General features: G+C 48.6%; 1 protein-coding gene across 1 annotated transcript in view; it reads right to left on the bottom strand.

Moving 5' to 3' along the window:
• The window catches only part of LOC136334264 (myosin-16), a 60,024-nt gene that overhangs the window by 7,094 nt on the left and 25,252 nt on the right, over nucleotides 1-27,678 (bottom strand). The window contains exons 21-41 of the mRNA XM_066274265.1: nucleotides 26,835-27,008; nucleotides 25,120-25,347; nucleotides 23,961-24,065; nucleotides 20,948-21,034; nucleotides 20,589-20,734; nucleotides 19,422-19,512; nucleotides 18,979-19,035; nucleotides 18,245-18,331; nucleotides 16,133-16,378; nucleotides 15,552-15,669; nucleotides 14,176-14,303; nucleotides 13,237-13,433; nucleotides 11,861-11,993; nucleotides 10,611-10,827; nucleotides 8,933-9,069; nucleotides 8,738-8,841; nucleotides 5,614-5,806; nucleotides 4,081-4,284; nucleotides 2,628-2,753; nucleotides 1,501-1,671; nucleotides 697-897 (exon numbers count right to left, since the gene is read on the bottom strand). Coding sequence (XP_066130362.1) covers nucleotides 697-897; nucleotides 1,501-1,671; nucleotides 2,628-2,753; nucleotides 4,081-4,284; nucleotides 5,614-5,806; nucleotides 8,738-8,841; nucleotides 8,933-9,069; nucleotides 10,611-10,827; nucleotides 11,861-11,993; nucleotides 13,237-13,433; nucleotides 14,176-14,303; nucleotides 15,552-15,669; nucleotides 16,133-16,378; nucleotides 18,245-18,331; nucleotides 18,979-19,035; nucleotides 19,422-19,512; nucleotides 20,589-20,734; nucleotides 20,948-21,034; nucleotides 23,961-24,065; nucleotides 25,120-25,347; nucleotides 26,835-27,008 — 3,150 coding nt within the window. The remainder of the gene's footprint in view (nucleotides 1-696; nucleotides 898-1,500; nucleotides 1,672-2,627; nucleotides 2,754-4,080; nucleotides 4,285-5,613; nucleotides 5,807-8,737; nucleotides 8,842-8,932; nucleotides 9,070-10,610; nucleotides 10,828-11,860; nucleotides 11,994-13,236; nucleotides 13,434-14,175; nucleotides 14,304-15,551; nucleotides 15,670-16,132; nucleotides 16,379-18,244; nucleotides 18,332-18,978; nucleotides 19,036-19,421; nucleotides 19,513-20,588; nucleotides 20,735-20,947; nucleotides 21,035-23,960; nucleotides 24,066-25,119; nucleotides 25,348-26,834; nucleotides 27,009-27,678) is intronic.

The following is a 27,678-nucleotide window of genomic DNA, read 5'->3' as shown; positions in this document are numbered from 1 at the left end:
GTCACAGATGTTCAGTTTAGACCATATTTACTCTATGCCTGGCCTCTATTCAGCCTTTGGGGGAGGGCTATGGGTGGGTGGCTGGCTGATGGATTCAACACGGTGGCCCCAGAACTGGCAGCAAATGACAGCAGAACCAAAATCTATGTCTTGGGTGATGGTGGTAGGTGGACATGTGGTATAGGATTGAGACTTGAAGCCACCATTTGCTAACCATTTGACTTTGACTTTAACACTGAATAATGTGACATAAATACCCCACAGGGCTATTTATTCATTTGTGAAATGGACTAAAAAATATCAGCGTTCCTGCCTTGTGTCAGGAGGATCAAATAAGGGTGGGTCCTTATGTTTAACAGTATGACCAGGAGGGAGAGGTTATCCTGGCCACAGTGGTAGTGGAAGCAGGACAAAGCTAATACCTTCCCCAGTCTTGGATCACACCCTGTGGTGGGCATTTCAGTTAACACAGGTGTTCTTAAGGGGTAAGTTTGCTTTTTACATGTTCTTATTGCCAGGGCATAGTGTCCAGTCCACTCCCCACATGATAGCGAGCATGAAGCACCATGGACATGAGACTCATGGGAGTCATCTTTTGGCCAATACTTTATTTCTTTTCCGTGGTTAGTTCTAATCAAGGCTTGACACCTGGGCTGGGGAAGGAGGGGGAATTATGGACACGCGGGAAGCACCTACCGCCTCTTCAATCTGCCGCTTGTAGACCTTCAGCTTGTTCTGCAGCTTCTCCACCAGCTCCTGCATGCGCTGGTTGGTCTTGTGGTCCTCCTCTGTCTGGAAGACCAGCTCTTTGAGGCGACGCTCGTTCTTCCGCAGCGTCTTGACGGTCTCCACATGCCGTTTCTGCTCGCCATCCAGTTCTGTCTCTAGCTCCTTGATCTGAGGAAGGAAGAGAGAGAGGAACACGGCTGAGGGAATGTACGTTTTCGAACTTCAGAGCTCAGTGACTTTGGATGCAAGTGTCACGGCTACTGTGTCCACGTCCTACCCAGAGGTGAGCAGGTAAGCCCTGGACAGGAGGGTCAGGCCCTGCTGTAGTTGTCAGATGGTCATTCTCCCTGAGCCTGAAGTTTCTTCCTCTGGGAAATGGGGGAGGCAGGGGTCAGACAAGGTGACCAAACCTCCTGGAGCCTTCCATAAGGTAACATGCCATAAGGTAAAGACTAAGGCTTGTTTTAAGTGAGAAATAAGAGAGGAATAATATTGGAAACTGAGTCTGAGGACAAATAAAGGAAGAATACTGGAAACTGCTCTGCTTGGAGGGTCAGGACATTCTGGGGAGAGATGACAGGGAGAAGAGAAGGAGACCTTTGTATAAGTAAATTAGAGCTGTGGACTCAATTTCCTTTTCTTTCCTAGCCCTGGAATAACCCAATGCCTCATCAAAGGCTGGGCATGTTTTTTGGGAAGAGACCTCCTCCCTCCTCAGCCTGGCCATATCTCCCCTTTCTCTCTCCTGGCTCAGCCCAGTGTTGCCCTCACCCTGGTTTCCAGCTTCATGATTGTGCGTTTCCCTCCTTTCAGAGCCAGCTGCTCAGCCTCCTCCATCTTGGCCTGCAGGTCTTTGATGGTGGTCTCGTAGTTCTTCTTGATCTTCTCCAGGTGCATGCAGTGGTCCTGCTCCTGCCGGAGCTCTTCCGCCATGCGGGCGGCCTGTGGGAGATGAGGAGGGCACGAGCTGGAGCTGGTCTGCATCCAGGCTCAGCGTTCCAAGTGGTCGACTTGAGGGACCTCGCTGACACACTGCTGGGGTTTGGTGGAAGGGGGCTTTATGCTCCTGCATCCTTCCAAGTGCAAGGGGAGGAGGCAGGCTCATGCACTCACAACCAGGCCTTCCGGTCCTGTGGACTCCACCAGCCTGCTGCTCTCCAGCCAAACTCTTTACTGGGGTCACAGCGTGGAGGGTGGGAAAAACACAGATCTGGAGTAGGAAGATGACGGTCTATATACCCTGTGTGACCTTTGGCAAGTTGTGTTAGCCACGCGTTCCTACATTCATTGCACAAATGTTCACGGAGGGCCTACTGTGTGAGGCGTATGGGTCAATGCTCTTGGGACATACCACCAAATCAGACCAATAATGTTTGTGAGCTCCTGGCATTGCAGTCAAGTGAGGGGCCTGACAAGAAAACCTGTATTTTCTTAGTCCTAAAGTGGGGTGCATAGTGTCTAGCACTCAAGGTCTGCGCGAGCCCCCAAAGGGATACTGGAGTAAACAACGCTTGGCAGCACACCTTGCCAGTATCCGCCCGGACCCCCTGGGCACAGCACCCATCCTCCCTGTCACTAACTCTCCCTGCAAGTCTGGCTTGGTGTTCTTCTTTGCCAAAAAGCCTGCCCAAGTGAGCTACAGTGATGGCTGCTTTGCTCTGTGTCCCCAGTTTCATGCTCTAACCTCTCACATGATCATATGAAGCTTGTAAGTATTCCTCTGGACTCCAGTCTCCTCAGAGGAGGGAACCACATCCCCGCTGGCAGTGTGCCAGGACCCCATAGTGACTCAAAGGGGTGGCAGTGGCCTTCCCTGCCTGCGGTAGCTGCGACCTCAGCAGGCAGCCTGACCAGGGGTGCCCAACCCCCAGCACCAGCAGCAGGCAGCACGCACTTACGTCAGTCATGGCTTTCTTCGCCCTCTCGTCGGCTGAGCGGAACTCACTGATGAGCTCCTCGTGCTCGTTGGAGATGCGCTGGACATCTGATTCCAGCTTGCGCTTGACCACCAGGAGGCTTTGATTCTGGAGGAGGATATGAAGGAATCTCTGAGACAGGAGTCTGCACAGCCCTTTTGTTTGCAGGAGAGAAAATGACCCTCTCCCAGACAGACGCTTGCCAGACCTCCTAACAGAAAATGGCTCTGGGACCCTTCTGCCCAGGTGACCAGAGGATTTGTAGTCTTCTCTGGGTTTTAGAGCAGAACTTGCATCATGAGGAGCCCAGGAATAATATTATTTAGGCCTAGGGAACATGGCAGCTCTTGAACAATCCTGAACTTAGAGCTGGGAAAACCCAGGTTCAAGATTGGGTACTTCTACTTTATGTGGATAAATTTCTTATGTCTAGGCTTCGGTCTTCTTGTCTCTAAATGGGATACTCCCTCTATGTCTCACACATTTTTCCGTTGGGTGAATTCACATGGGATGATGCCGATACAGGACTGCATTGTGAGCGGTAAGCAGTGCCGGCATTATCATTAGTAGCAGACAGGGCTTCCCAGTGTTGACCATGGATAAACCACTCAACTCTCTGGGCCATGTTTTTTCAATTGTAAAATGAATGTCAGGCTTTGGAATAATTCTAGATCCCTTCCAGTTCTAAAGCTCTAGCCTCAGCTACACTTGGGGTCCTTAAAATTGGCTTAATAATTAGAACCTTCTGAGGAGTTTCTAAAAGTTTAGGTTTCTGAGGTCCCATCATAGACCCACTGGATCAGAATCTCCAGGGGAGACTCTGAAAGCCATCCTTTTAAAGCTCTCCACAGCCTGACCAGGCAGTGGTGCAGTGAATAAAGCATCGGACTGGGATGCGGAGGACTCAGGTTCGAGACCCCGAGCTCGCCAGCTTGAGCGCGGGCTCATCTGGTTTGAGCAAAGCTCACCAGCCCAAAGTCGCTGGCTCGAGCAAGGGGTTACTTGGTCTGCTGAAGGCCCACGGTCAAGGCACATATGAGAAAGCAATCAATGAACAACTAAGGTGTCACAACGAAAAACTGATGATTGATGCTTCTCATCTCTCTCCGTTCCTGTCTGTCTGTCCCTATCTACCCTCTCTCTGACTCTCTGTCTCAAAACAAAACAAAACAAAAAAACCCTATCCACAACAGTGTGCATGTAGTTAACACACTGTGCTATGCACTGAAAAATGGCTAAGATGGTATACTTTATGACATAACAAAAAATGGTATAATTTTTACCGTAACAAAAAATAAAAGCTCTGCAGGTGAGTTCTGAAGACTTGACTTGTGAGGACACTAGCTGCCTCTGAGTTTTGAGGGGAGCCCACAAGGTCTGGGCACCAACCTTGAGTGTGATGCACAATGCACTCCCCAGGGAGCCACCATCCTACCTGGACGTTGACCTCGTTGTGTCGCTCCGTGATCTCCACCACCTCCTGCTCCAGCAGCTTGCGGGAGCGCTCGCTGCCCTCCAGGGCTGAGCGTACCTCCTCCAGCTCCGTCTGCAGCAGGCTCAGGCGCCTCTCCTGCAGGTTGTACTGCTCCCGCAGCTCCTCGTGCTGCCTGGCGTCCTCGTCCATCTGGACTTGCAGGTCCTGGGGGGCAAGAGGGCACAACCTGAGCCCATCTCACAGGCTCTGGCATGGCTTAGGGCTGGCCAGCACTGAGACTGAGGGTGCTGTGACCTTCACAGACATGGCTCAGGAGAAGCTGGGGTGAGAGTGGGGAAGTGGAGGCCACAGAGGAAGAGAGTGCGGGGTGTGGACCTGCCCTTGCGGAGTTCACAGCCTAGTTGAGGTGTAGCTGGGCCATGGCCCAGGTGACCAGAGGGTTTGTGTGGCATGTAGTCAGCATGAGATCAAGGCTTACCTGATGACAGAGCACCTGGCGTTTACAGCAGGGCCTTTTCCAGGAGGCCTTCTTCAATAACCTTTGACAATTACTCCCCACTGCCTAATCCCCATCTCCCTTCCCCTGTCTTGTTATTTCTCCATAGCACTTACCATTTTGTACACTACAGTTTGTTGCTTATTGTCTATCTGCAGAAAATTTTGTTATTTTGTCCATTTTCCTTCCCCTAGCAACTAATTCACTTGCCTAGACAGGGCAGGTCTCCAATAAACCTGTGTTGAATGCAGAACCCAGCTATGCATGTTTTAAAGACCAACCTGATGATGAGGAGTGATAAAGGAGGACTTAAATTCCACTTGTGTTTATTTCTTAAGGTGAGAGAGTAGTGGGCACATGGGTGTTTATATTCTTTCTCTTTCTATGTCTGAAATCATTTAGAGCAGTGGTAGTCAACTTGGTCCCTACTGCCCACTAGTGGGCGTTCCAGCTTTCATGGTGGGTGGTAGCAGAGCAACCAAAGTATAAATAAAAAGATAGATTTAACTAGAGTAAGTTGTTTTATAAAGATTTGTTCTGCCAAACTTAGTGAAAATCCGACATAAAGTACTTGGTAAGTAATTATTATATGCTTTAACTTGCTGTAACTCTGCTTTATAAATTTTATAAAGTAAAGTTACTTCTCTACTTTATAAATCACCATTACTGTGGAACTGGTGGGTGGTTAAAAAATGTTACTACTAACAGAGATACAAAAGTGGGCGGTAGGTATAAAAAGGTTGACTACCCCTGATTTAGAGTAAGTCAAAAATTTAAAAAATCAAGACAGTCCTAACTTCCTGTTTCCCTCCATTTTTTCCCTTATTCCAGTGGCCCAGGACATGGACTTTGGTGGTTGGGGCCTCTCATTTACACAGTCCCCTGGTCTCCTGCTCCCTGGACTGCCAGCCACCCCAGGTGTTCACTCTCATGCCTTTATCCTAGCTGAAGGCATGCATGAAGTTAGCTTCCTGTAAGCCTGCAGCCTTGGGGTTGGCGTGCTTTGTAATTAGTTCTTCCCCCTCCCAGATCACTACCTTGATCTGCTGTTGTAGCCTTTTTAGTGTCTTCACAAGTTCACTGTTGTTCTTGTTGGCATGGTCCAGCTGGATTTCCATCTCATTCAGGTCAGTCTCCATCTTCTTCTTGAGCCGAAGTGCCTCTGCCCGGCCCTTGGCTTCTGCCTCCAGGCTGGCCTGCAAAGACTCAATGGCCCGCTGGTGGTTCTTTCTGCAAGCCCAAGCAGAGAAGGCCTTGGCATACTGGGCCCACTGTTCAGCTAAACCTTCTTAGGTTAGAAGTCTCTGAGCATCAACATGGGTAGGGCTACCATGTTGTGAGATTAAATCATCTTCCCTTAAAGTATTTAAATGACAGAGCATCATGTTTTTGAAAAAGGAATGGAAGGTTTATGTTTACTGCATGTCTTTTGTGATCTTAATTTATTTAACATGCAAAACAGTCCTGCAAGGAAACATGCCAAAGATCATCCATTTGGCCCATGATGAAGTTGGATTCAAACCCAGATGCTGAGGTCTCTGTTTTTTTATTCATTACAAAATGTTAAGTTTTGGCTATACAAGTTAGATATATATCTTTCTTTAAAACACCAGTCATTTATTGATAGTATTTAATATATATTCATTATATTATAATCAACATAATAAACATTTCCATAAAGACCTCATATAAGCTATATAAATCTCCTTTTATAGGAGGGGGCCAGAGGAGGTAATTTAGATGTTAAGAAGCATTTGTTTTATTGAGGCAAATAAATAATTAGCATGTAAAGATCCTGTCACCTGTTTCACATTGTGTTTGCCTCTGTCTCACCCCTAAATACCCACTATGTGTGGGTACTTTGCTGGATTTGCAGCACCTTGAAGTGTATTCAGTTTCCAGATATGGGGAAGGGTATCATGACATTATCAAGAGTGAACAAAGTTAGAGTTCACTTTGACTTAAAAATAAATATAAGCAAAAACTACAAACCATGTTGAAAAAAATTAAAGGAGGTCTAAATAAATGTAAAGACATTCGTGTTTATGGATCAGGAGACTTAATATTGTTAAGGTGGGATTCAACGCATTCCAGTGACAAAGGACCACATACTGTATGAGCCCATTTGTATGAAATGTCCAGAATAGGCAAATCCAAAGAAACTGAAAGTAGGTTAGTTGTTGCCTCAGACTGGGGGCAGTGATGGTGGGAAAAAATGGGGGTGATGAAAATGTTCTAAAATTGTAGTGATAGTTGCACAACTAAAAATCATTGAATTTTTTTTCTTTAACATGGGTAAATTGTATGGTATGTGAATTATCTTAACAATGCTGTTGCAAACACACACACATTCCATTTTACATTTTATGCACACACACACACACACACACACACCTCTCACATAGTGGCATGGCTAGAAGTGTAGGGTGAGGGTCAGTTTTAGTCTACTGGTCGTAGAGTCACTGGGCTTCTTCTCACAACATGTTTTCATATCTAGAATTCCATTTAATCTTTACCACATCCCAGAGAGGTGATGAGGAAGCTGTCATCTTTTCATCTATTAGATGGGATGATTGCATCTACCTCACAGGTGTTTTTTTCCAATTTTTAAAATTGTAGCAAAATACACCTAACAATAAATTTACTATCTTAACCATTTTTACATGTACAGTTCAGTGGTATTAAGTAATACATTCATAATGCTGTGCTATCATCACCACCATCCATCTCCAGAACTCTTTTCATATGATAAAATGGATACTCTATACCCATTAAATAACTCCCTTATTTCCTCTTTCCCCAGACCCTGGCAAATACCATTCCACTTTCTGTCTGTGGTTTTGACTACTCTAAGTATTTCATGTAAGTAGAATTATACACTATTTGTCCTTTTAATAACTGGCTTACTTCTCTTAGCATAATGCCCTCAAGGTTTATTTATGTTGTACCATGTGTCAGAATTCTCTTTCTTTTCTTTTTTTTGTATTTTTCTGAAGCTGGAAACGGGGAGAGACAGTCAGACAGACTCCCGCATGCGCCCGACCGGGATCCACCCGGCACGCCCACCAGGGGCCACACTCTGCCCACCAGGGGGCGATGCTCTGCCCCTCCGGGGGGTCGCTCTGCCACAACCAGAGCCACTCTAGCGCCTGGGGCAGAGGCCAAGGAGCCATCCCCAGCACCCGGGCCATCTTTGCTCCAATGGAGCCTTGGCTGCGGGAGGGGAAGAGAGAGACAGAGAGGAAGGAGGGGGGGGGTGGAGAAGCAAATGGGCGCTTCTCCTATGTGCCCTGGCCGGGAATCGAACCTGGGACTTCCGCACACCAGGCCGACGCTCTACCGCTGAGCCAACCGACCAGGGCCAGAATTCTCTTTTTAAGGCTAAATAATATTCTGTTGTATGTATATGTTACATTTTGTTTATTTATTTGTCAAGGGACATTTGGGTTGACTCCATGTTTTAGCAACTAAAAATAATGCTGCCATGAAATGTGTGTAAAAATATCTCTTTTAGACCCTGCTTTAAATTCTTTTGAGTATATATCCAGAAGTAGAATTGCTAGATAATATGGTAATTCTAGTTTAAATTTTTTTTTATTTTTTGTATTTTAAATTTTTTCTATTTTAAATTTTTTTGAGGAATCTCAATACCATTTTCCACAGCAGCTGCACCATTTTACATTCCTACTGTAGTGTACAAGGATCTCCAGATCCTCATCAATACTTGTTATTTTATGGTTCTTCTTTTCATAGTAGCCCTTGTAATGGGTACAAGGTAGTATGTAATTGTACTTTTGATTTGTGCTTCCCTGATAACTAGTGATGTTGAGCATCTTTTCATGTGCTTATTGTCCATTTTTATATATTTTTTGGAGAGACGTCTATTTAAGTCCTTTGCCCATTTTTAATTGGATTATTATCTGATGGGGTTTTTGAAAAATCACTAGAGTATGACATTTCAAAGTGTTTCTGAACCACAGAGTACCTCTTCTGTATATAGGACTACTATTATTTCCATTTAACAGATATGGAAACTGAGGTTCAGAGAGGTTCATCTAAATTGCCCAAGGTCACATGACTAGTAGGTGGCAGAGACTCAAGTTCCTGGACTCTGCTCCATCATGCTACCAAAGTCAGTCTCCCATCCTGTCAGCCCTGTACCTGGTCGCTTCAAATTCCTCTTCTTTCTCATGAATTCTCCGGTCAATATCAGCTTTCACCTGAGCCAGTTCCAGTTGAATTCGAATCACCTTGCTCTCTTCAACCTACCAGGAATGTAAACATCAGTTTTTCTGGCTAAGCAGGTGTGTGGTCCCTGGCCAAGTATTCAGCCTCCAAAAAGAGCCATGAGGTTACCTCTAGGGACGACTCAGCTTCCTCCAGGGCCACCTGAAGTTCGTCCTTCTCAATCTCCAATTTTTTCTTCAATTTCTGCAGCTCATGCACACTCCGTCCTCCCTCGCCCAGCTGATCAATCAGTTCCTTTATCTCCTCTGAGAAAAAAAATATCCTTGTTAATAAGGCACATGAGGACTACCAGCTTTCCAGGGTTGTGGCATGTGTCATAGACAGCCCTGCATTGGGGCCGGAAGCAGGCGCTCCTAGCCTTATTCTATCAACAGAGAAGCAATACACTCCAACTCATAGACTTGTGGAGCATCAGGGCTTGAACATTAGAGAACAGTTGGATCCTACCTGCTCTTTTTTTAGGTGAGAAACTGAATTCAGCCCAGAGAAGAGTGAACAAGTACAGAGTAGCTTTAGGGCCAGCGCCCAGGACTCCCAGGTTCTGTCAGTTTTACATGCAAGGCCTTCCTTTCTTAGGGATAGTCCCCCAACAATACCCTCCAGGCCTCTTTTTTTTTTTTTTTTATTACAGGGACAGAGAGAGAGTCAGAGAGAGGGATAGACAGACAGAAATGGAGAGAGATGAGAAGCATCAATCATTAGTTTTTTGTTGCAACACCTTAGTTGTTCATTGATTGCTTTCTCATATGTGCCTTGACCGTGGGCCTTCAGCAGACCGAGTGACCCCTTGCTCGAGCCAGCGACCTTGGGTCCAAGCTGGTGAGCTTTTTGCTCAAGCCAGATGAGCCTGCGCTCAAACTGGCGACCTCGGGGTCTCGAACCTGGGTCCTCCACATCCCAGTCTGACGCTCTATCCACTGTGCCACTGCCTGGTCAGGCCAGGCCTCTTTTTTAAGTTTCATTTTAATTAAAATTTTTATTTATTTATCTATTTTCTTGAGACTGAGAGAGAGAGAGAGAGTGGGGGAGAAAGAGAGGGATAGACAGGGGCAGAGACAGGAAGGGAGAGAGATGAGAAGCATCAATTCTTTGTTGTGGCACCTTAGTTGTTCATTGATTGCTTTCTCATATGTGTTTGATGGGGGGCTCCAGCTGAGCCAGTGACCCCTTGCTCAAGCCAGAGACCTTTGGGCTCAGGCCAGTGACAATTGTATCATGCCTATGATCCTACGCTCAAGCCAGTGACTCTCTGCTTGAGCTAGTGAGCCTGCGCTCAAGCCGGTGACCTTGGGGTTTTGAACTTGAGTCCTCAGTGTCCCAGGCCAATGCTCTATCTACTGTGCTATCACCTGGTCAGGCCTACCAGGTCTCAAATTCCAGCCTGAGACTCTTATATGTAAGAAATATATATGCATTTGTATATTATTTACATATGACAGATGTAAGGACTCAAAATCTACTGAGCCTTATTTGTGCCAGCTACTCTACTAAATAAAGACTTGATAACATATTATCATATTTCATTGGCACATTACAAGAAAGGCAGTATTATTTCTCCATCTTACAGATGAGGAGACTGAGGCACAGAAAGTTTAAGTAACTCACCTGCCTGAAGTTATATTACTGAGTGCTCAAGTGCTTCTACAAAGCGCTTACCAGTCAGTCAACAAACATTTAGTGTGCACCTACTGTGTGCCAGCTGCTTGAATCCATGATGTGCCTGGGAGGAAGGGGACCCTGGCTATGTCTTTGTCCCTGCAGGCCACCCACCTGCCCTCAGACTCACCCTGTAGGGTCTTGTTCTCTTTCTTCACCGACTCGAGGTGCTCCAGGGACTCCTCATAGGCAGTCTTGATCTTGAAGCTCTCTGTCATGTACATGCGGCACTCCTTCTGGGAGCTGTCCACCTCCACCTGCAGCTCCTCGCACTTCTGCTGCCACTCAGCCAGCATCTTGTCGAAGACCCGCTGCTTCTTGTCCAGGGCGGCGGCTGCAGCATTGGCCTAGCGAGAGGTGGGGATGGCATCTGAGGGTCTGACTTCCCTGGCCGTTTCCCCTCCTTCTGCTCCCCTCCCTTCCTTTCTTCTTCCCCAGTGACTCCGGTGACCACAGATGTCTTGGGCATTGGGATATAATTCAACATTGATGACAAAGGGGGTCAGGAAAGAGCTATCTTTCAGTTCTGAAACTTCTGATACTAGATGTGTGACTTTGGGCAGTCTACCTTATCTTCCTAGGTGAAAGTTTTCTCAGGCGTAAAATGAGGAATCTGGGCCACAACGTCCTTCCCAGATTTATGGCATTCCCCCAATTCTCCATAACATATTTCTCCATAATGTACTAATAATATACATTATACATCATTGTCCAACACAGAGATAGGTTTGTTATTATTTTTCTTGTGAATCAAAGCTGATTAGTCTTAGACATTTTTTTCATTGACTTTTAATCTTTTTCATAACTCCCTGGCAACTATGTATTGGCTACTGTGTAATATTAGATTTTATAAATTTCTGTTGATTTCCTAATTTGGGAGGAGCAAACCCTTTTTAGGTTTTAGGACTTTTCTCTGAAGCCTTTCACATGGCTGTGACCTTCTGCCCCTGATGGTTGGCATGAAGCGACGGTCCTGTCTAGACCAAACCCAGGCTGGTGTGTGCAGTGGATACCTTAATTAATTTGGCTGGAGATAGCACATCAGTTTGAACCAGGGATGCAAAGAGGAATATTCAGCCACACAAATTGTGTGGGACATGGTTTTTTTGAGAGAAGAGGGGACAGGGACAATACCTCCTTGTCATGGAGGTATTTGAATTGTGGCTTGTTGAATGTTAAGATCTTTGAATTGTGAGTATATATAAACACATTCAAGCTGGAGCCAGTGTCCAATGGATGTGCATACAAACCCTATGTCTCACCCTCATGGGCCACTGTTTCTTCCTGCTCATCTCAGACATGTGATAGTCTCATCCAGCTCCCTATGGGCCCTTAGACCTGGCAAATAGGCAACAGCCTTTGAGCCTTTGGCCCTCTGACCTTTTCCAAGTCAATGGTGAGGTCCTCAACTTCTGCCTGGAGTCTCTGTTTATTTTTCTCCAGGGAGGCAGCCCGGGCCTGGGCAGCTTCAGCTGTCTCTTCCGCTTCCTGGAGCCTGGCGGCCAGTTTCCGTCTGTGGATGAGGGCAAGAGGGGCTATCAGGACACATAGGAGCCCACAGGCGGGGGTATGGGGGTCTGGCACCGAGCTCTGGTGTCAAGATGGAAAAGATGCAGACAAAGTGTAGATTGTTTAGAGGAAGCAACCACTGCCTATTCATTAATTTGATAAGTATTTATTCCTATTCTGTGCCAAGTATTGTTCTAGGCATTAGGGAAGGAGCAGTAAATAAAACAGACTAAAATGTCTGCCCTCATATAAGTTCTGTTCTAGATGGAGATAGACAATATACAGCCTGCAGACATAGCACTATGGAAAAAATAAAGCAGGGAAGGGAACACATGAGCAAAGGCCCGAGGGAGGGTGTCGAGGGCCCCATGGGTGTCTGGGGAAGAGGTTCTAGTCAGAGAGAGATGAGGGACTGAGGTTCAAGTTTAGTCTGGAGTGACAGCAGGCAGCCCCCAAGCAACTTGCAGCAGAAACTAGAACAGGGCTGCAGGGCAGGGGGTGGAAGTGCAGGCAGGCAGATCGAGCTCACTGTACGAAGAGCTTTGAGTCCATTGGAAGGCACTGTGGTTATTGTTACCCTGTCACCACAAATTCCAGTGAGTGGAAGGCACATCAAGCAGGCTGGGGTCCCCTTCATGCTTACACAGGCTGGCTCACATGCAGGGCCTCCCTGGGCAGGTGGGCCTATGAGCATTCAAGCAGCCCCTTCTATGTAAGAGGACAGTCAGAGCCACGTTCACATGTCCACTTTTATTTCCTCAGGCCTGCCAAGCAGAGGGTCCACTTCTCTCGTTTATAAACAAGGAAGAAAGCTCAAAGGCCTCGAGGACGTTTACCACAGAGCTGGGGAAAGGCAGCGTGGAAACCTTTGCCACGGTGTGGTCTGTGCCCTCCGGCATCATGGTGAGCCCCTCTCTGCACCCACCAGGCCTGTGGAGGCTTCCTAAGCACATCAGAGGCAGAGATTCCCTGCCCGGAGGAGGAGCCGCTGCTCCTGACTCCCCTGTCTGCGCGAGCGCTTAAGGCAGAGGATGTAGGTAGGAGAGCCCGTGCAGTTGCAACCTGGTGTTTGGCAGTGTAGGCAGTGGGCTCCCCTGTCCAGACACTCATCCCCCCTTAAGAGGAGCCCCTGAACTGCCTTCTCCCAGGCACGGCCCCGGCCTCTGCTGTGGGTGATGGTGGAGAGATCTGCAGTGCCCACCCCCCCGCGTGGCCCGCCCCGCTCTCCTGTTACAAGGTGAGCTCACTTGGTCTCCTCCAGCTCCTCAGTCCTTTGGATGGCATCAGTCTCATACTTGGTCCTCCAGGTGGTCACCTCAGTGTTGAGTTTGGACACAAGGCGCTGCAGCTCTGATTTACCTCCTTGCTCCTCCTCCAGCTGTTCTTTCAGCAGGTCCAGGTCGTGCTTGGTGTTGGCAAGACTCACCACAGCTGTGCTGCGAGACTGTGGGGACCACACGAACCTGTCAGAAGCTCACTGGTCTCTCCGTGGCCCCAGAGCTAGCACTTAGATATTTGTAATGTTGGATCAACAGTACAGCAAATGAAGGAGGAAGACACATGGTTCTACAACCTTAACCATCAGGGTTTATTTTCCTTGTTTGTTTTTTTTCTTTTCTTTTTTTTTTTTTTAATAGAGATAGACAAGGAAGGAGAAAATGAGAGGGAGGAGAGAGATGAGAAGCATCAACTCATAGTTGCTTCACTTTAGTTGTTTATTGATTATTTCTCATATGTGCCTTGACGGGGGGGGGGGGGGGGAGACTCAAGCTGAGCCAGTGACCTCTTGCTCAAGCCAGTGACCTTGGGCTTCAGGCCAGCAACCTTTGGTCTGAAGCCAGTGACTTTTGGATCATGTTGATGATCCCGCGATAAAGCCCGAGACTTTGTGCTCAAGATGGCAAGTCTGTGCTCAAATCAATGAGCCCACTTTCTAGCCGCTGACCTTTTGGTTTTGAACTGGGGACCTCAGTGCCCTGGGTTGATGCTCTATCCACTGTGCCACTACTGGTTAGGCTCCCTGTTTTTTATGTTATCGTCTATAAGATCTATAATTTCACATAGCATACTAAACTTTTTTACTTGCTGGAGGACTAAATATTTTTCATGTTCCTTCTACATCTTCATAACCTATAACTTTCTTTAAGGAAGCGACTCTGTCACGCTCACCCCACCCCCAAACAAACCTTGGACTCTTCATCCAGCTGCCTCTTGTAATCGTCCACCTGAGATGTCAGTGATGTCTTCATCCGCAGGATTTGATTGAGTCGGCTCTGTGATTCTTCATATTCCCGGCTCAGCTCACTATTTTCAGCTGGGTGAGGAGGAAGTGAGAAAAATATTAGATGAAGAACTGGCTCTCTAGCCAGATGCTAAGATTCCCCAGGGCACTGCTCCCACAGTGCCCAGTAAATATGGCAGTGTGGCTGGCTGAGCTGGAATGGGGAGAGTGACCACCACACCAGCCACTCAAATTAAGTCATCGCAGGAGTGGAGCAAGTGCCCGGGAGTTGCCAGAATCCAGGTGACTTGCATGGGGTAAAGGGCTTTATTCAGATAACAAAGCCCCTGACCCCTGGCAGGTGACACAGCAAAGGAGTTTGGAGAAGACTGCGGGGCAGAGTGTTTACTTTGTAAACTGTATGTGTCACGGTCCCAGAACCTACTATACTTCTGTAATCTGTGATTGAGCACGGGAGCCAGAGGCCAGGACGAGCTCCATGAATCAGAGCAAGGTCAGGGCTTTCGGTTCTGCTCTGCAAGTCATTCGTTCTGTCTGTTCATCTCACTGCACTCCATTTCTCTCATCTGGCACGGAGGTGTTGGTCTTAAAAAGTACTCAGGATGTGAGAAACAAGGCCAAATGGTGCCTCAGGTGACCTGATGTCACACTGGGGCTTGTCTAACTGGCTCGCCCAAGGAGTGCTAACTTCTCTCAGAGAATGCACCTTTGTTTGGCTTACTTTTTACTCTGGTTAGATCCCAGCCTCTGCAAAGTGAGGTGTTAACTTGTATAGTGATAAGTTTCAAATTATTTAAGTCCAAGAGATACAAAGGATTTCTTCTGATAAAAGACAAAAAACAAACCAAACGCAGAGGCGGCAGTACTGTTGTCTTGGACGTCATTAACCAGTTTTGCATCTAACTTAGCAAAGTTCCTAAACACTCTTTTCCCTACTGACTGTAGCTAACTCTGGCCCCTTGTGCTCTTCGAAGGCAGAAGAGCCTTTATTATTTTTCTGGTTCCCTGATTGCTGACACATGTTTGCTTTGTGTTAGTATGTGGGTCATGTTTCAAAATGCTTAAAAAGTGTCAGTATGGCTGCCCTCCCTGCTGATCAGAAAACTGATATGAAACGCTTTGAATAGTGTTCTGTTTTACACTATAAAAATGTGACTCGGAATACAGAGGGTAAAATAAAATCTACTCGTCTCATCACAGGGAATGTGAATTTTCCAAAACCAAGAAAGATCTGGGGAGAGGACCTAGGAACTCTTTCAGTTTCCCCTCTTCTGTTCCATACACTGCTCCTTAGGAAGTTGCAGGGAGGAGCGAACTCACCTTGGAGGCGTGTCCTGATGGCATTGACTTCTGCTTGGTTTCTCTCCAGTTCAGCCACCTTGGCATTGGCTTCTGCTAAGCTGTCTTCCAGCTTTCGGACATGGGCTTCGGCATTTATCTGCTCAGGAAGAAGGCATTCAGTGCGTACATGGGGCCAGGCTGCGTGTACTAGAGAAACCCAGGCCAGGCCCTCCCTGCTTCCCACCTGGGTCCCCCTAGTGCAGCCTCCCAGGTTTCTAACTCCTTGAGGATATAGTCAGATTAATGCAATGATAATCTTAATAGCACATATTTAGGAGCTTTTTTGATGTGCCAGAGACTTTTGTAGCCGTCACAACAGTGCTATGAGGTAGGGATTATTATTGTCCCCATTTTACATGAGAGGAAACTGAGGCACAGTTAGGTTATATAATTTGGCTAAGGCTATATACACAGTTGGTAGGGTCTGTGACAGGTTCACCTCAGTTCCCTTTGCAACATCTAGAACTTGATGGGGGCCTGTTGGGGGCTCAGGGAATATATATGCAAGAGCTAATGCCAGGGCACCTCCCTGTGGTTCTGGGGGGAGGGGCTTCCCTCACCTTGGACTTCTGCACATTCTCCATGCTGGCATTGAGGTCGTCAATCTCGGCCTTCATGACCTGCTTGTCCTTCTCCAGCTTGGACTTGACCCTCTGCAGGTTCTCCACGTGCTCGGTCAGCTCGGCCATCGAGTCCGTGTGCTTCTTGCGCAGGGTGGAGGCCGTTGCCTCGCTCTGCAGGGCCGCCTCCTCCAGCTCCCGCCGCAGTTTCAGTAGCTCAGCCTCCCGCTTGCGATTCTGCTCAATCTGGGGGGGAGTAGAGGAAAAGCAGGGTTTATAGCAGGACTGGCTGGCACTAGTCTCCTTGGGGTGGACACTGCCCACCTGCTCAGTGGTCTTCTGATATTCCTGCTCCCTGCTAATGAAATGTCCTGATTGAAATATTAATCCTAAGCCTCTGGGTGGTTTACTCATAGGATTTGTTTAGATAGTGTTGTGTGTTGAATTATGTTTCTCCTGAAGGTATGTTCAAATCTTAACCTTGATACTTTATGTGACCTTATTTGGCAATAGGATCTTTGCAGATGTAAACAAGTTAAAACATCATGCTGCATTAGGGTGGACCCTAATCTGATGGCTGGTTGTCTTTATACGAAGAGGGAAATTTGGACCAAGAAAGATAGAAGAGATAAAGGCCATGTGACGGCAGAGCAGAGACTGGACGATGCAGCTACAAGCAAGGAATAGCAAAGATTGCCTGCAAACCACCAGGAGCTGGGAGAGAGGCCAAGAACAGATTCTCCCTCACAGCCTTCAGAAAGAGCCCACCAGGCAGCTCTTTATCCATAGCTCTTGCTCTCACGGCCCCCTGTTGTATTCTTAACTCCCGGCACTGCTAGAGGTATTGCCTTTGTTAATGCCCTTCTGGATTCAAAGTCATCTGAATGACTTTGTTTTCTCTCAGGATCCAACCACAGCTGGACACATGCTTCAGATCAGCTCCCCAAGGAGCTGACTGTGGCCAGGATGATGAGGAAGCAGGACGTAGAGCCCAGGGGGCCACAGGAAAGGATGTGCAGCCTTCCAGTGACACGGCACACCATTCCTGTTCTCTGTTCTGACCCGAGGTCCACATATGCAAGAGAGCTGACTACGTAAAATTAGAAGAGTATCACGTGGCTTCTGTTGGTCTCCATGATGCCTTCATGTGAGTTAGAGGAAGATACATTCGACCCCAGGAGGCATGGCTCAGATTCCAGCCTCCATTCACCTTTCGGTGGGGTGCTCTTGGCATGTGGGGTCAACCTCACTGTATTAACCTTATTTTTATTTTCTGTATTCTGGAGCTTTGACCTCTGGGGCTTTGCTGACCCCAAAAGGATAACCTCTCCCAGGGCTAGCTAATTCCTACAGATAGCAAACAACTCAATTTCAATTGCAAACCAACCAGTCTAGAGCCGACATCTCCAATCTCTTCCTCTGTGTGGTCCTCACACTCTCAGCCACTATTTACTTCCTCTAATCACACAGTGCCAGGTATCAGACAACTAAGGATGGCTTCTATGCCCTGGAGCCCTCTAAAATGATCCAAACTGGCCAATCTAAGCCTGTTCCCATGCCTTGCTAGTTCCTTCCTCAGAAACCACAATAAAGGTTCTTGCCCACAATCCCGCCTCCTTCTGTCTCCCGATTGACCCTGGCGCATCCCTGTGTGGCTCTGCCCGGCACGCCCCCTCCTCTTGGGAACTGTAATGAACTTGAACGACACAGGTTTGAACTGCACACACAGGTCAACTGAACTGCCGTTAAATGAAAAATCTCTGTGTAAGTGGACCCGTGCCGCTCAGACCTGCGTTGTTCACGGGGCAACTCTATGTCTACAATGGCAGTCCTCTCCTCATCTCCTGGACTTACTATACCTCAAATTGTTTCTCAATACACTATATTTTAGAACACCACCCCCTGTATTCAATCCAAATCCTGCTTCCACTAGTGCTGCTGAGCTAAGGAGCCCCAGAAGGAAGTGGACCAAACCAGCCATTCTCTTGCCTACTCCTTGTTAACCGGTGACTCCTCAGGCGAGCCCCAGGAATTCAGCAAAACCTAACCTGTCCTGTTTTCTCCCTGGAAGCAGGCAGGAGGTGGGGTTCCCAGGGTCCCCAGGGATGATACCTGAGCAGATGTGGCTCCTCCAGCCTCTTCCAGCCTGTCGCTGAGGTCTTCGAGGTCCCGGGACAGGTCACTGCGTTGTTTCTCTACCTGGGGTGAGAGTGAATGACACTGACTAAAGCCATCCACGAGTCCCTCTGTCTGTGTGCTGTCTGTGAGGCCATGGGCCTGCGCTTCAGGAGCTCTGCACTCTGTCCGCCACCCCACATGCTCAGTGAAGGATGCTGTCTGTCCTTCTCCCTGCCCTGGGTGGCCCTTCATGCTCAGCTCAGTTTGGCTGAATCTGGAGTTTAGGTGTCTTATGATTTATTTCCCACCAGCTTTCTGGCCTCATCCCCTGTAGGATCCTTGCCCTCAACCTTCCCTCTGCTCTTTGCTCTTCCTTTTACACCTTTGTACCTGTGCAGATAGGTACCATTTTATTCCCTCTGCCTAGAAATTCCTCCCTGCCTCAGCCTGTTGAATTCAATCTTTGAGCCCCCAGGTAATGTTGCCTCCTCCACTTGCCCGAGAGAACTAGCCTCTCTCCTTGGTCACACACCACAAAGAGCATCTTCGCATCTTATGTCACCATGAATGCCCGCATCTAGCACAAAGCCTCGTACATGGTAGGTGCTCAGAAACAATGAGGCCTTTTCCACTGCAGACCTGTCCTCCTCTCTGTTTCTGCTTACACTTGGATTGTATCAGTCATCGGCCCTTTGACTCAAGCAAGGTAGAAGAAGTATGTCGTTTACCTTGGCTCTCATTGCCCTCTCAGCTTCCAGTTCTTCCTCCAGCTCCTCGATTCGGGCCTAGCAGACAAAGAAGCAGAAGAAGAGGAGTGAGGGCGGTTATCTTTCCTGTGGAGTTAGAAACTTACCCACTTGGCCTTTTAGAATGGAAATGATGGAAGGGAGCTAAACACATGATGGATACTGTCAAAGAAGAGGGAGCTGATGGCCTGGGCAGGAGGGAGGGAGTCCCTTCAAGAAGCCAGCGTGGCTGACGGCATGGTGAGGGGAATGGTGGGTGATGGAGTCAGTGAGGGAGCATGGGTCAGCCTCTAAGGACTCTCTGGGGCAGTCTTGGTCCTCAGGAAAACTTAGCAGCCAATCAGCTGACGCGAGCAAGGGGTGCAGGAAAGTGCATCTCAAAAGGCTAGTCATCTCTGCTGTCTAGTCTTCAGTCCTGGACATACCTGGTGCTCCTTTAGTTTCCGCTGCAGTGTGGAATTCAGAGACTGCTCGTCCTCATATTTAGAGTTGACAGAATTGATTTCCATATCCCTCCTGCAAAAGAAGGTTTGATCTCCTGAGGAAAAAAAGCTCTGGGGATAGACCAGCAAGCTGGCCAGTGGACAGAGACTGGGCTGCCAGAGGAGGCCTTAACTCTGCCGAAAGCTATTTGCCCCCTGACACCTGGCCTTCGGGGGTGACAGCCCAGAAGGTCTCACCCTATCGTTCACTTATTCTTTCACTCATGCACTTACTGATTTGACATGTGTTTATTGAGTACCTACTATGTGTCAGACAGCATTTGGGGTTCCAGGGACAGGGCAGTGAACAAACCAGATAGAAATCACTGCTCTGGAGCCATTTACTTTCTAGGGACTCCAGAGTCACATGAATGCTCTGGCTTTTTAGGGAAAAATTTTCTCCAAAATCTTTCCACAAAAGGCCGTCTCCTTCTGGTGTGTGAATTCCATGTGTCCAGGAGCCATGTATGAAAACTAAGACGACAGACCGAGTGGATGAGGAGGATGGGCAGGTCACATGCACCTTCAGGTGAGCCACAGAGGAAACAAGCTGAGATGCGGACAGCAGTCTGTGGTGCTTTAAAACTATCTGAGAAAAAAAATACTTAAAAGACGCATTGTCCAAATTCTCCTTTTTCCTTATTTGACTCCTTATCTCCTTCTGCTCAGCCTCTTACTTAGACAGGTTGATGCCTGGAGTATTGTAGCAGCCTCCCAGTTGTTTTCCTGCTTTCATTTTTCTCCACTCAACCTTTCCTCCATGTTATTGACAGAGATACTGATAAAATACTCCCTCAACATATGATCTTTGAGAGCTCAGTTTATAGGTTTCTATAAACTTTCTGCCCTCTGGAGTGCATGTCAGTCTCCTTTTCATCATCCAATAGGCCCTAACTGAGGCTGGGTGCTCCCTCCAGACAGGGCGGCACCTACTTCCTTCTCCCTATCCTCCATGCTGGGCACACTGTCTGGCACAAAGCAGGTGCTGGTGACAGGCATGGATACACGTACAGCCCTCAGCACAGTGCCTGGCTCCCGGCACCATTCGGAAAGCGCTAGATATTTCTAATATTGCTACAGATGAAACGCGAGACAGCACGGCAGGCATACTTTTTCACCACCTCCTCGAGATCTAGCTTGGCCCGCTCCATCTCATTGAGATTGTCAATGGTCATCTTCAAGTCACTCTCGGCTTTCCGACGAGCCTTTTCCACCTCGGCCCGGATTTTCTTCTCCTGTTCCCAGTTATCTTCCAGCTGCAGAGACAAGAAAAGCAAGAGAAAACAGAGAAAGGGGGGAATCTCAAGCAAGAACACAGTAAGGAACCAGACTGGGCCAGGTTCCTTAGCTGAGAGGCCCTCACTTCCCTGCGGATGTGTCAGTCCAGTTCCCAAATGTACTGAGGACCCTGTGCTCCGGGATGGACCTGGCCCTTGAGCTGCAGAACTGGCCCAGCTGAGGGGCATTACCTCGTGGATCTGGGTGTTGAGCTTGCTGTTGCTCTTGGTCAGGTGGTTCACCTTGTCCTCCTCAGCTTGTAGGTCATCGAGGGTTTTCTGGAAGGAAAGATACACATGTGGTGTGTCCCACAAGGCATGCAGGCGCGGCTGATCAGACCTGGTTCTATCATCACTTCTGAGCTGAGTTGACTTCAGTAAACAGCTACTGAGCACCTGCTCCTCGGGGCAAGGTGAGGCTGGGGCCGACCCAAGCACCCGTCAGCAGCAGGTAGGCCCTCGGGTCAGTAGTGGGGGCTCTGGTTCTCCACAGGGCATATGGAGATCTGTGTGGTGGGGTGCTTCTGGTTGTCACGCTGGCACGTAGTGAGTAGTTCCAGGATGCTGGACATACCTCTGGACAATCGGCACCGTGAAGAATAATTCTGTAGTACTTATGCCTGATGTCTCACACAGTCTTTTATGTAAATAAAACAACCATTTATTCTTTTCTGAACTTACCACCACTTTCTGAACCCACCACTACTTTATATATAACTCAAACAATTTTTTCATTTAGTATACACTACATTTACTTTATTTATTTATTTATTTATTTATTTTTTGTATTTTTCTGAAGTTGGAAACAGAGAGGCAGTCAGACAGACTCCCGCATGCGCCCAACAGGGATCCACCCGGCACGCCCACCAGGGGGCAATGCTCTGCCCACCTGGGCGATGCTCTGCTGCAACCAGAGCCATTCTAGCACCTGAGGCAGAGGCCATAGAGTCATTCTCAACGCCTGGGCCAACCTTGCTCCAATGGAGCCTCGGTTGCAGGAAGGGAAGAGAGAGACAGAGAGGAAGGAGAGGGGGAGGGGTGGAGAAGCAGATGAGCACCTTCTCCTGTGTGCCCTGGCCGGAAATCGAACCTAGGACTCCTGCATGCCAGGCCGACGCTCTACCACTGAGCTAACCGGCCAGGGCAGTATACACTACATTTCAAAAGAATGATCTACCATGAAAACTGAGAGAAGATTTATGTGTTGTTATCAAAATCTCCCCAAGAGTTATTCACCAATTTGATAAATTGCATAAGTGACAGAAACCACACTTCGCTATCTGGGTCGCCAACACGCCCTCCTGTGCCCGTCTGTAGCCGTTATAGACGGGCTCCGGCAGACAGCCCACTGCTCACAACGTCTTCTAGTCAATCTGCCTGGCCTTTTACACGTGGGCAACCCCATTATTTATTATAAATTATTTTCCATTTATTTCTCCTTTATATAGAAGGGTGCTCTATTGAATTTTGACATTATATTTTAGTCCTATCATAATTTTTATTTCAGGAATATAAGAGAGCCTTCCAAAAAGGTCAATTCTCATTATTTGTAAATTAGCTACCTGCTAATTTACCTACTTGCCAAAACTTATTTGTAATCTTTAGATCAATACTCATGGTGCTTTCACGGTCATTCACAGATGAGCAGAGCAGTGAAAAATTTGAGCCACCTGGGGTTTTCAGCTGGGGTCAAGTGAGACAATGCCCTGCCTTCTTGTCTCAGCTCTTACTGCAAACAAGTGTCTTTTCACAGTCTGCTGAGTGTCACGTTTTTAACATTTTTGTGCTTTTTGTTGGTGAATTTGCTGTTTAAAATGTCACCCAAACACAATGCTGTCTGGTGTTCCTAAGCACAGGAAGGCTTTGATGTGCCTTACAGGGAAAACTGTGTGTTAGATCAGCTTCGTTCAGGCAGGAGACGGAGTGCTGCTGACCAAGGCTTCAGTGCAGGGAATCAACAATATGTGCTAAGTAAGGGCCTTTAAACAGACACACACATAAAGCGACATAATGTATTGGTCGTAATTGTATGTATTATGTATTGATTGGTACACAAAATATTGTTATTTGAGGCTTGCAGGAACCTGAATCTCCCCGAGGAGCAGAGGTTTGGTATTTGTGAATTCAACGTGTGGTGACTTTATGGAACATAACTGTTTTGGATAATGAGAACTGGCTGTAAAAAGAGGCTCTGGGTTTGATGTAGTTGAGTCCTAGTCTCAGGGGAGGTATTTCCAGAGGCAGTTCAGGGGATATGTTGTGGATTCCAGTGTCAGCAAACACAGGGATGAGGGTCCACTGTCTGGTTCTGAACTTCAACTCGCTCTTTGCACCTGTGTTTCCAGAACAAAGAGGTGCCCTGGCCCTGGCCAGTAGGCTCAGCAGTAGAGCATCAGCCGGGTGTGTGGAAGTCTCAGCTTCAATTCCCTGTCAGGGCACACAGGAGAAGCACCATCTGCTTCTCCACCCCTCCCCCTCTCCTTTCTCTCTGTCTTTCTCTTTCCCTCCTGCAGTCAAGGCTTCATTGGAGCAAAGTTGGCCTGGGTGCTGAGGATGGCTCCATGGCTTCCACCTCTGGTGCTAGAATGGCTCCAGCTGCAACACAGCAACACCCCAGATGGGCAGAGCATCGCCTCCTGGTGGGCATGCCGGGTGGATCCCGGTTGGGCACATGCAGGAGTCTGTCTGACTACTTCCCTGCTTCTAACTTCGGGGAAAAAAAAAAAGAGGTGCCCTGTGCTACAGTCAGCACGGGGGGCCGAGCAGAGCCCATAATAGTCAGGTCTATCTCCCCGTGGCCTCCAGAGCTCAAGTCTGTTGTTGCAGTGATGTATCAGGGTTCACTGGTGCTTTAGAGCGCAAGGCCACTTCCACATGCCTCACTTTACCCTTGTGACTCTGGGGATCACACCTCCTAGTGTGCCTGGGGCCATCCTGACTCCTGCCTGCTGGCCCCCTTTTACTCTCAAAACTGTCCTAGTTTGGATGACAAATTATATGGTCGTCCCACTTACAATGAATCTGGAAGGAAGGCATCAAGATTCGACCATTCCCATTTCACTGATGAGGGAATTGAGATTTAGGGCGACTCCGTGAATTCCCTGAGGGCCCCTAGTTGAGGGGTGGCAGAGCTGGGATTTGAACCAGCGTCTTCAGTCTCTGAGCTCTGCCTGCTCTGCCAAGGGGAAAAGTGGGCAGTGCTTACCTGGTGCAGCTCCTCCAGGGCCCTCTTCTCCTTCTGGAGCTTGGCGATAGAGTCTTCTCGGAGTGAGAGGTCCCCAGTTAGGGTGCGGACCCTGTGGTCCAAGGCCTGGAAACCCGGGTAGGGGAGAGACAGGTCTTTAAGGCTGGGAACACCCTCTGGAGGGAGGGGAGGAGGGGGAGGCACTTGCTCTGAGAGAGGGTCCTTGGCCTAGCTGTACTTAGAGTCACCTGGGAGCCTGAGAAATACCAACACCCAGGGTACACCCCAACCAACCAAGTCAGAATCTTGGTGGAGAGGGGAACAACAAGAAGCGCCAGTTCAGGCCTTTGCTGCTCAAAGCCTGGTCCTCAGATGTGAGCTGTGGTGCTGACCAGGAGTGTGTTAGAAACATGAATCCTGGGGCCCTGCTCGACCTGCTGACCCAGAACCTGTATCTTATCAGGATCCCGGTGGTTTGTGTGCACATCAGAGCTGGAGAGGCACAGATTTGATCATGTTTACCATCTCCTGCTCATGGACCCAACCCACCTGCAAGGGTAGGAAGGGGGCCTTGGGGCCATGCCAGCCAGATGGTACCAGGAGCCAGGGGCTCCCCCTGGAGTCACTTGGAGGGGCAGGAACTGCTTGTTTGGGCAGCAATCCAGCAGCCACAGGTGGCCTCACTATACTGAGAGGGTTTCCTCTTCTGGGAAGGGAGGAAGGGTGGACATGGTGCGGCAGAACATTCTGCGAGGGGCCAGGGATGCTGAGACTGAGGGGGCAGCAGGCTAATGCAGACGCCCGGGCTTGAGGAAGCCAGTCGGGTCTGAGTCTGGATGGTATCACATGGGAAGAGCTCTCAGTTCCCTTTGTCAGCTGCTCTAACAGATTTTTTCTGTAACAATGGCTACGTTCTCAGTTTGCTGTGTCCAGCATGGTATCACTGGGCACGTGTGGCTGTTGAACACTCAAAATGTGGCTAGACTGACTGAGGAAGCATGTGTTAAATTGCACTGAATTAAGTTAAAATAACGCCGTGTGGCTGGTGGCGAGGGTCCTGGGAAGCACTGCTGAGCGGGCTCCGGGGGTGGTCCCAGCAGGGTGAGCGGGCTGGGGGTTCCCCATGGGCTAGGGTTCCCCAGCCCTGGGAGGAGTGCGGTGGTGCTCAGGCCCTCATCACCTGCTTCTCCTTCTCCGTCTTGGCCAGTGTGGTCTCGAGGCCCTCCAGGTCACGCTTCAGGTCACTCATTTCCCCCTCCAGCTTGCGCTTGGTGGCGCTCAGGGAGGCAGCGGTGCCCTCCTCTTCCTCCAGCCGCTCCCGCATGTCTGAGATCTGGCTCTCCAGGTTCATTTTGGTCTTCATCATCTGGGTCAGGCGCTCCTCAGCATCTGCTAGGTTTTCTTGTTCCTGATGCAAGAAAGTTAGGACCCCAGTCAATGTCAGGGGTCCAGGCACCCGTAGGGGGACCAGAGTAGCAGACAGTTCATGGGCTGACAGGCCCCCAAATGTGTTCTGGGGTCGGAGAGGGGGATGGGCTAGCTCCAAGCTCCTCTGTGATGTGTACAACAAAGTGTAGTCTGGGTGTGCAGTCCCCAGACCTGCTGCAGCCGCTGAGAGTTGGTTAGGATGCAAAATCTCAGGCCCCATCTGAGACCTGCTGCATCTAAATAAATCTACATTTTAATGAGACCCCACATGATCAGTTGCGCCCCACAGTTTTAGCAGAGGTGGAGCTGTCAAGAGTCATACTGGCAATAAGAGGCAGAGGAGGGACAACCTCGGTGTCCACTCGGTCACCCTGAGATGGGTCAGTGGTACAAGACAGCAACTGGCCAGAGAGGCAGAAGACAAGACCAGCTGTGTGATTTTTGGTTCATGGCATAACTTGACTGAAATTCATATCTTTGTTTGCAAAATAAGGGAAACAATCACTGTGAGGCATAAAGGGGTGGTGCACACGAGGTGCTTCTGTAAATGAAAGATTCTTTTATTACTCTGGTCTCAATAGGCATCAGTCTTCTCAAACATAAAAGAAGTGTCTCGGCTTGAGGAACTTCTCAGGGGTATTAAGAGGGTGGGAAGAAACAATGTTAAGCAGGAACAACCTTGATAAAGTCTCTAAATGTTATCAAAACGGAATTTTCTACCCTGTAGAATACATGTGAAAATTGGGCATCTTAGGGGTGGCTGTAAGGGTCAGAGCTGAGAAGGACCCATGGCAAACCGGGAGGGTCCTGGCAGTGACTGCTGTCATCACACTGGAATGCAGGGGTGGGGGCATTGAATCAGGTGCCATGGAAACTAGGTCATTTGTTCTTCTTGCTATATTTGCTCTTTATTTATTCATTTTAGAGAGGAGAGAGAGAGAGACAGACAGACAGACAGAAAGGAGGAGCAGGAAGCATCAACTCCCATATGTGCCTTGACCAGGCAAGCCCAGGGTTTTGAACCAGCGACCTCAGTGTTTCCAGGTCGACACTTTATCCACTGCGCCACCACAGGTCAGGCTATATTTGCTCTTGACAGGGAAGGAAAAGGAAGGAAAGAGGCCAAGTTTCTGAGGTCCCATAGTAGAGCGAGGCTCGCTGCGGGGGCTCCTCCCACCACATTTTGTGGCTCCAGGTCTGGACAGTCCCCACAGGCCCAGTGTATCTGTGTGTGCCCAGCCTGCTGCTGTGGACAGACAGAATTTGATGGAGACTTTTTGGTAGTTGGGTCAACAGTGACATTACAATGAAGAAAAGAGAAGGCTGGGCACTCTCCTAGTCTGGAGGCACATGACTCGCAGAAGGCTCCTCCTCCCTCCATCCCTGGGCCTGACTTGTAGTAACTCTGGGGAGCTCGACAACTGTCAGGACCCCCAGATCCTGTCCCTCCCCTGGGGCCCCACGTACAGCCTGCAGCTGGATGGTGAGGTCGTTCTTCTCCTGGCTGAGCGTGGCCATCTTCTCCTCCATATCCTTGACCTTGTTTAGCAAGTCTTGTGTCTTGGACATGGCATTCCTCAGCTCCTCCTCTTTGGCCTTCATCTCCTCCTCTTGCCGGGCCACATTCAGGAGCGGCTTGACCTGGGTGGTGAGCAACACAATAGAGTGTTAGGGGGGTGGGCTTTGCCAGGGGATGAGGAGGTGAGCTGTGGGGGGTCTGCTAGACTGGGCCTCATATCCCCACCCACTGGGGTGGAAAGCAACTCTAACTGCGGCTGTGAGGAGGAGCCCTTCTCCACAGAGGCCATAAAGTGTCTCTGGCCTCCACAGAGAAGGCCCATCCTTGCTTAGGATCAATCCTCAGGATGCTCTTTGATCCCAGGAGACACAAAGTTAGAGGTTCTTCAGCATCTAGCTGCCCCCAGCATTCACATCTGTTCTGTAAGTGGTACGTGCTTGGAGTCCTGGCTACTCTGCTTTCCCCGCCTTTCTCCCTTACTGAGTGCCCCCTGCCCCCACCGCCTACTGTCTCTGCCCCTGTATTTATCTGTCTATCTTTCTATCATTTCATGTCTGTCTGTCTCTCTTATGCCTGCTCTTTAGAGTGGCAAAATTTGCATAAAAAGATTCTAGTAAGCACCACAACCTGCAACTATGTCACACTTTGTTGTTCAGTGAGAGCTTACTGAACAGTGTGTTTTTCTTCACTGACTCATCCCACCTGGCTTGGTTAAGTAAAATGAGCATTTAGTCAATATACTAAGGGTAAAGGATTTTGATTTTCTGTTTTTACTCATTGAAATAGGACCTT

Source organism: Saccopteryx bilineata, chromosome 4 (assembly GCF_036850765.1).
Source record: "Saccopteryx bilineata isolate mSacBil1 chromosome 4, mSacBil1_pri_phased_curated, whole genome shotgun sequence".
In the NCBI taxonomy this organism is placed as follows: domain Eukaryota; kingdom Metazoa; phylum Chordata; class Mammalia; order Chiroptera; family Emballonuridae; genus Saccopteryx; species Saccopteryx bilineata.
Note: the sequence above shows the minus strand (reverse complement) of the source record. Positions and strands in the feature narration are given on the sequence as shown.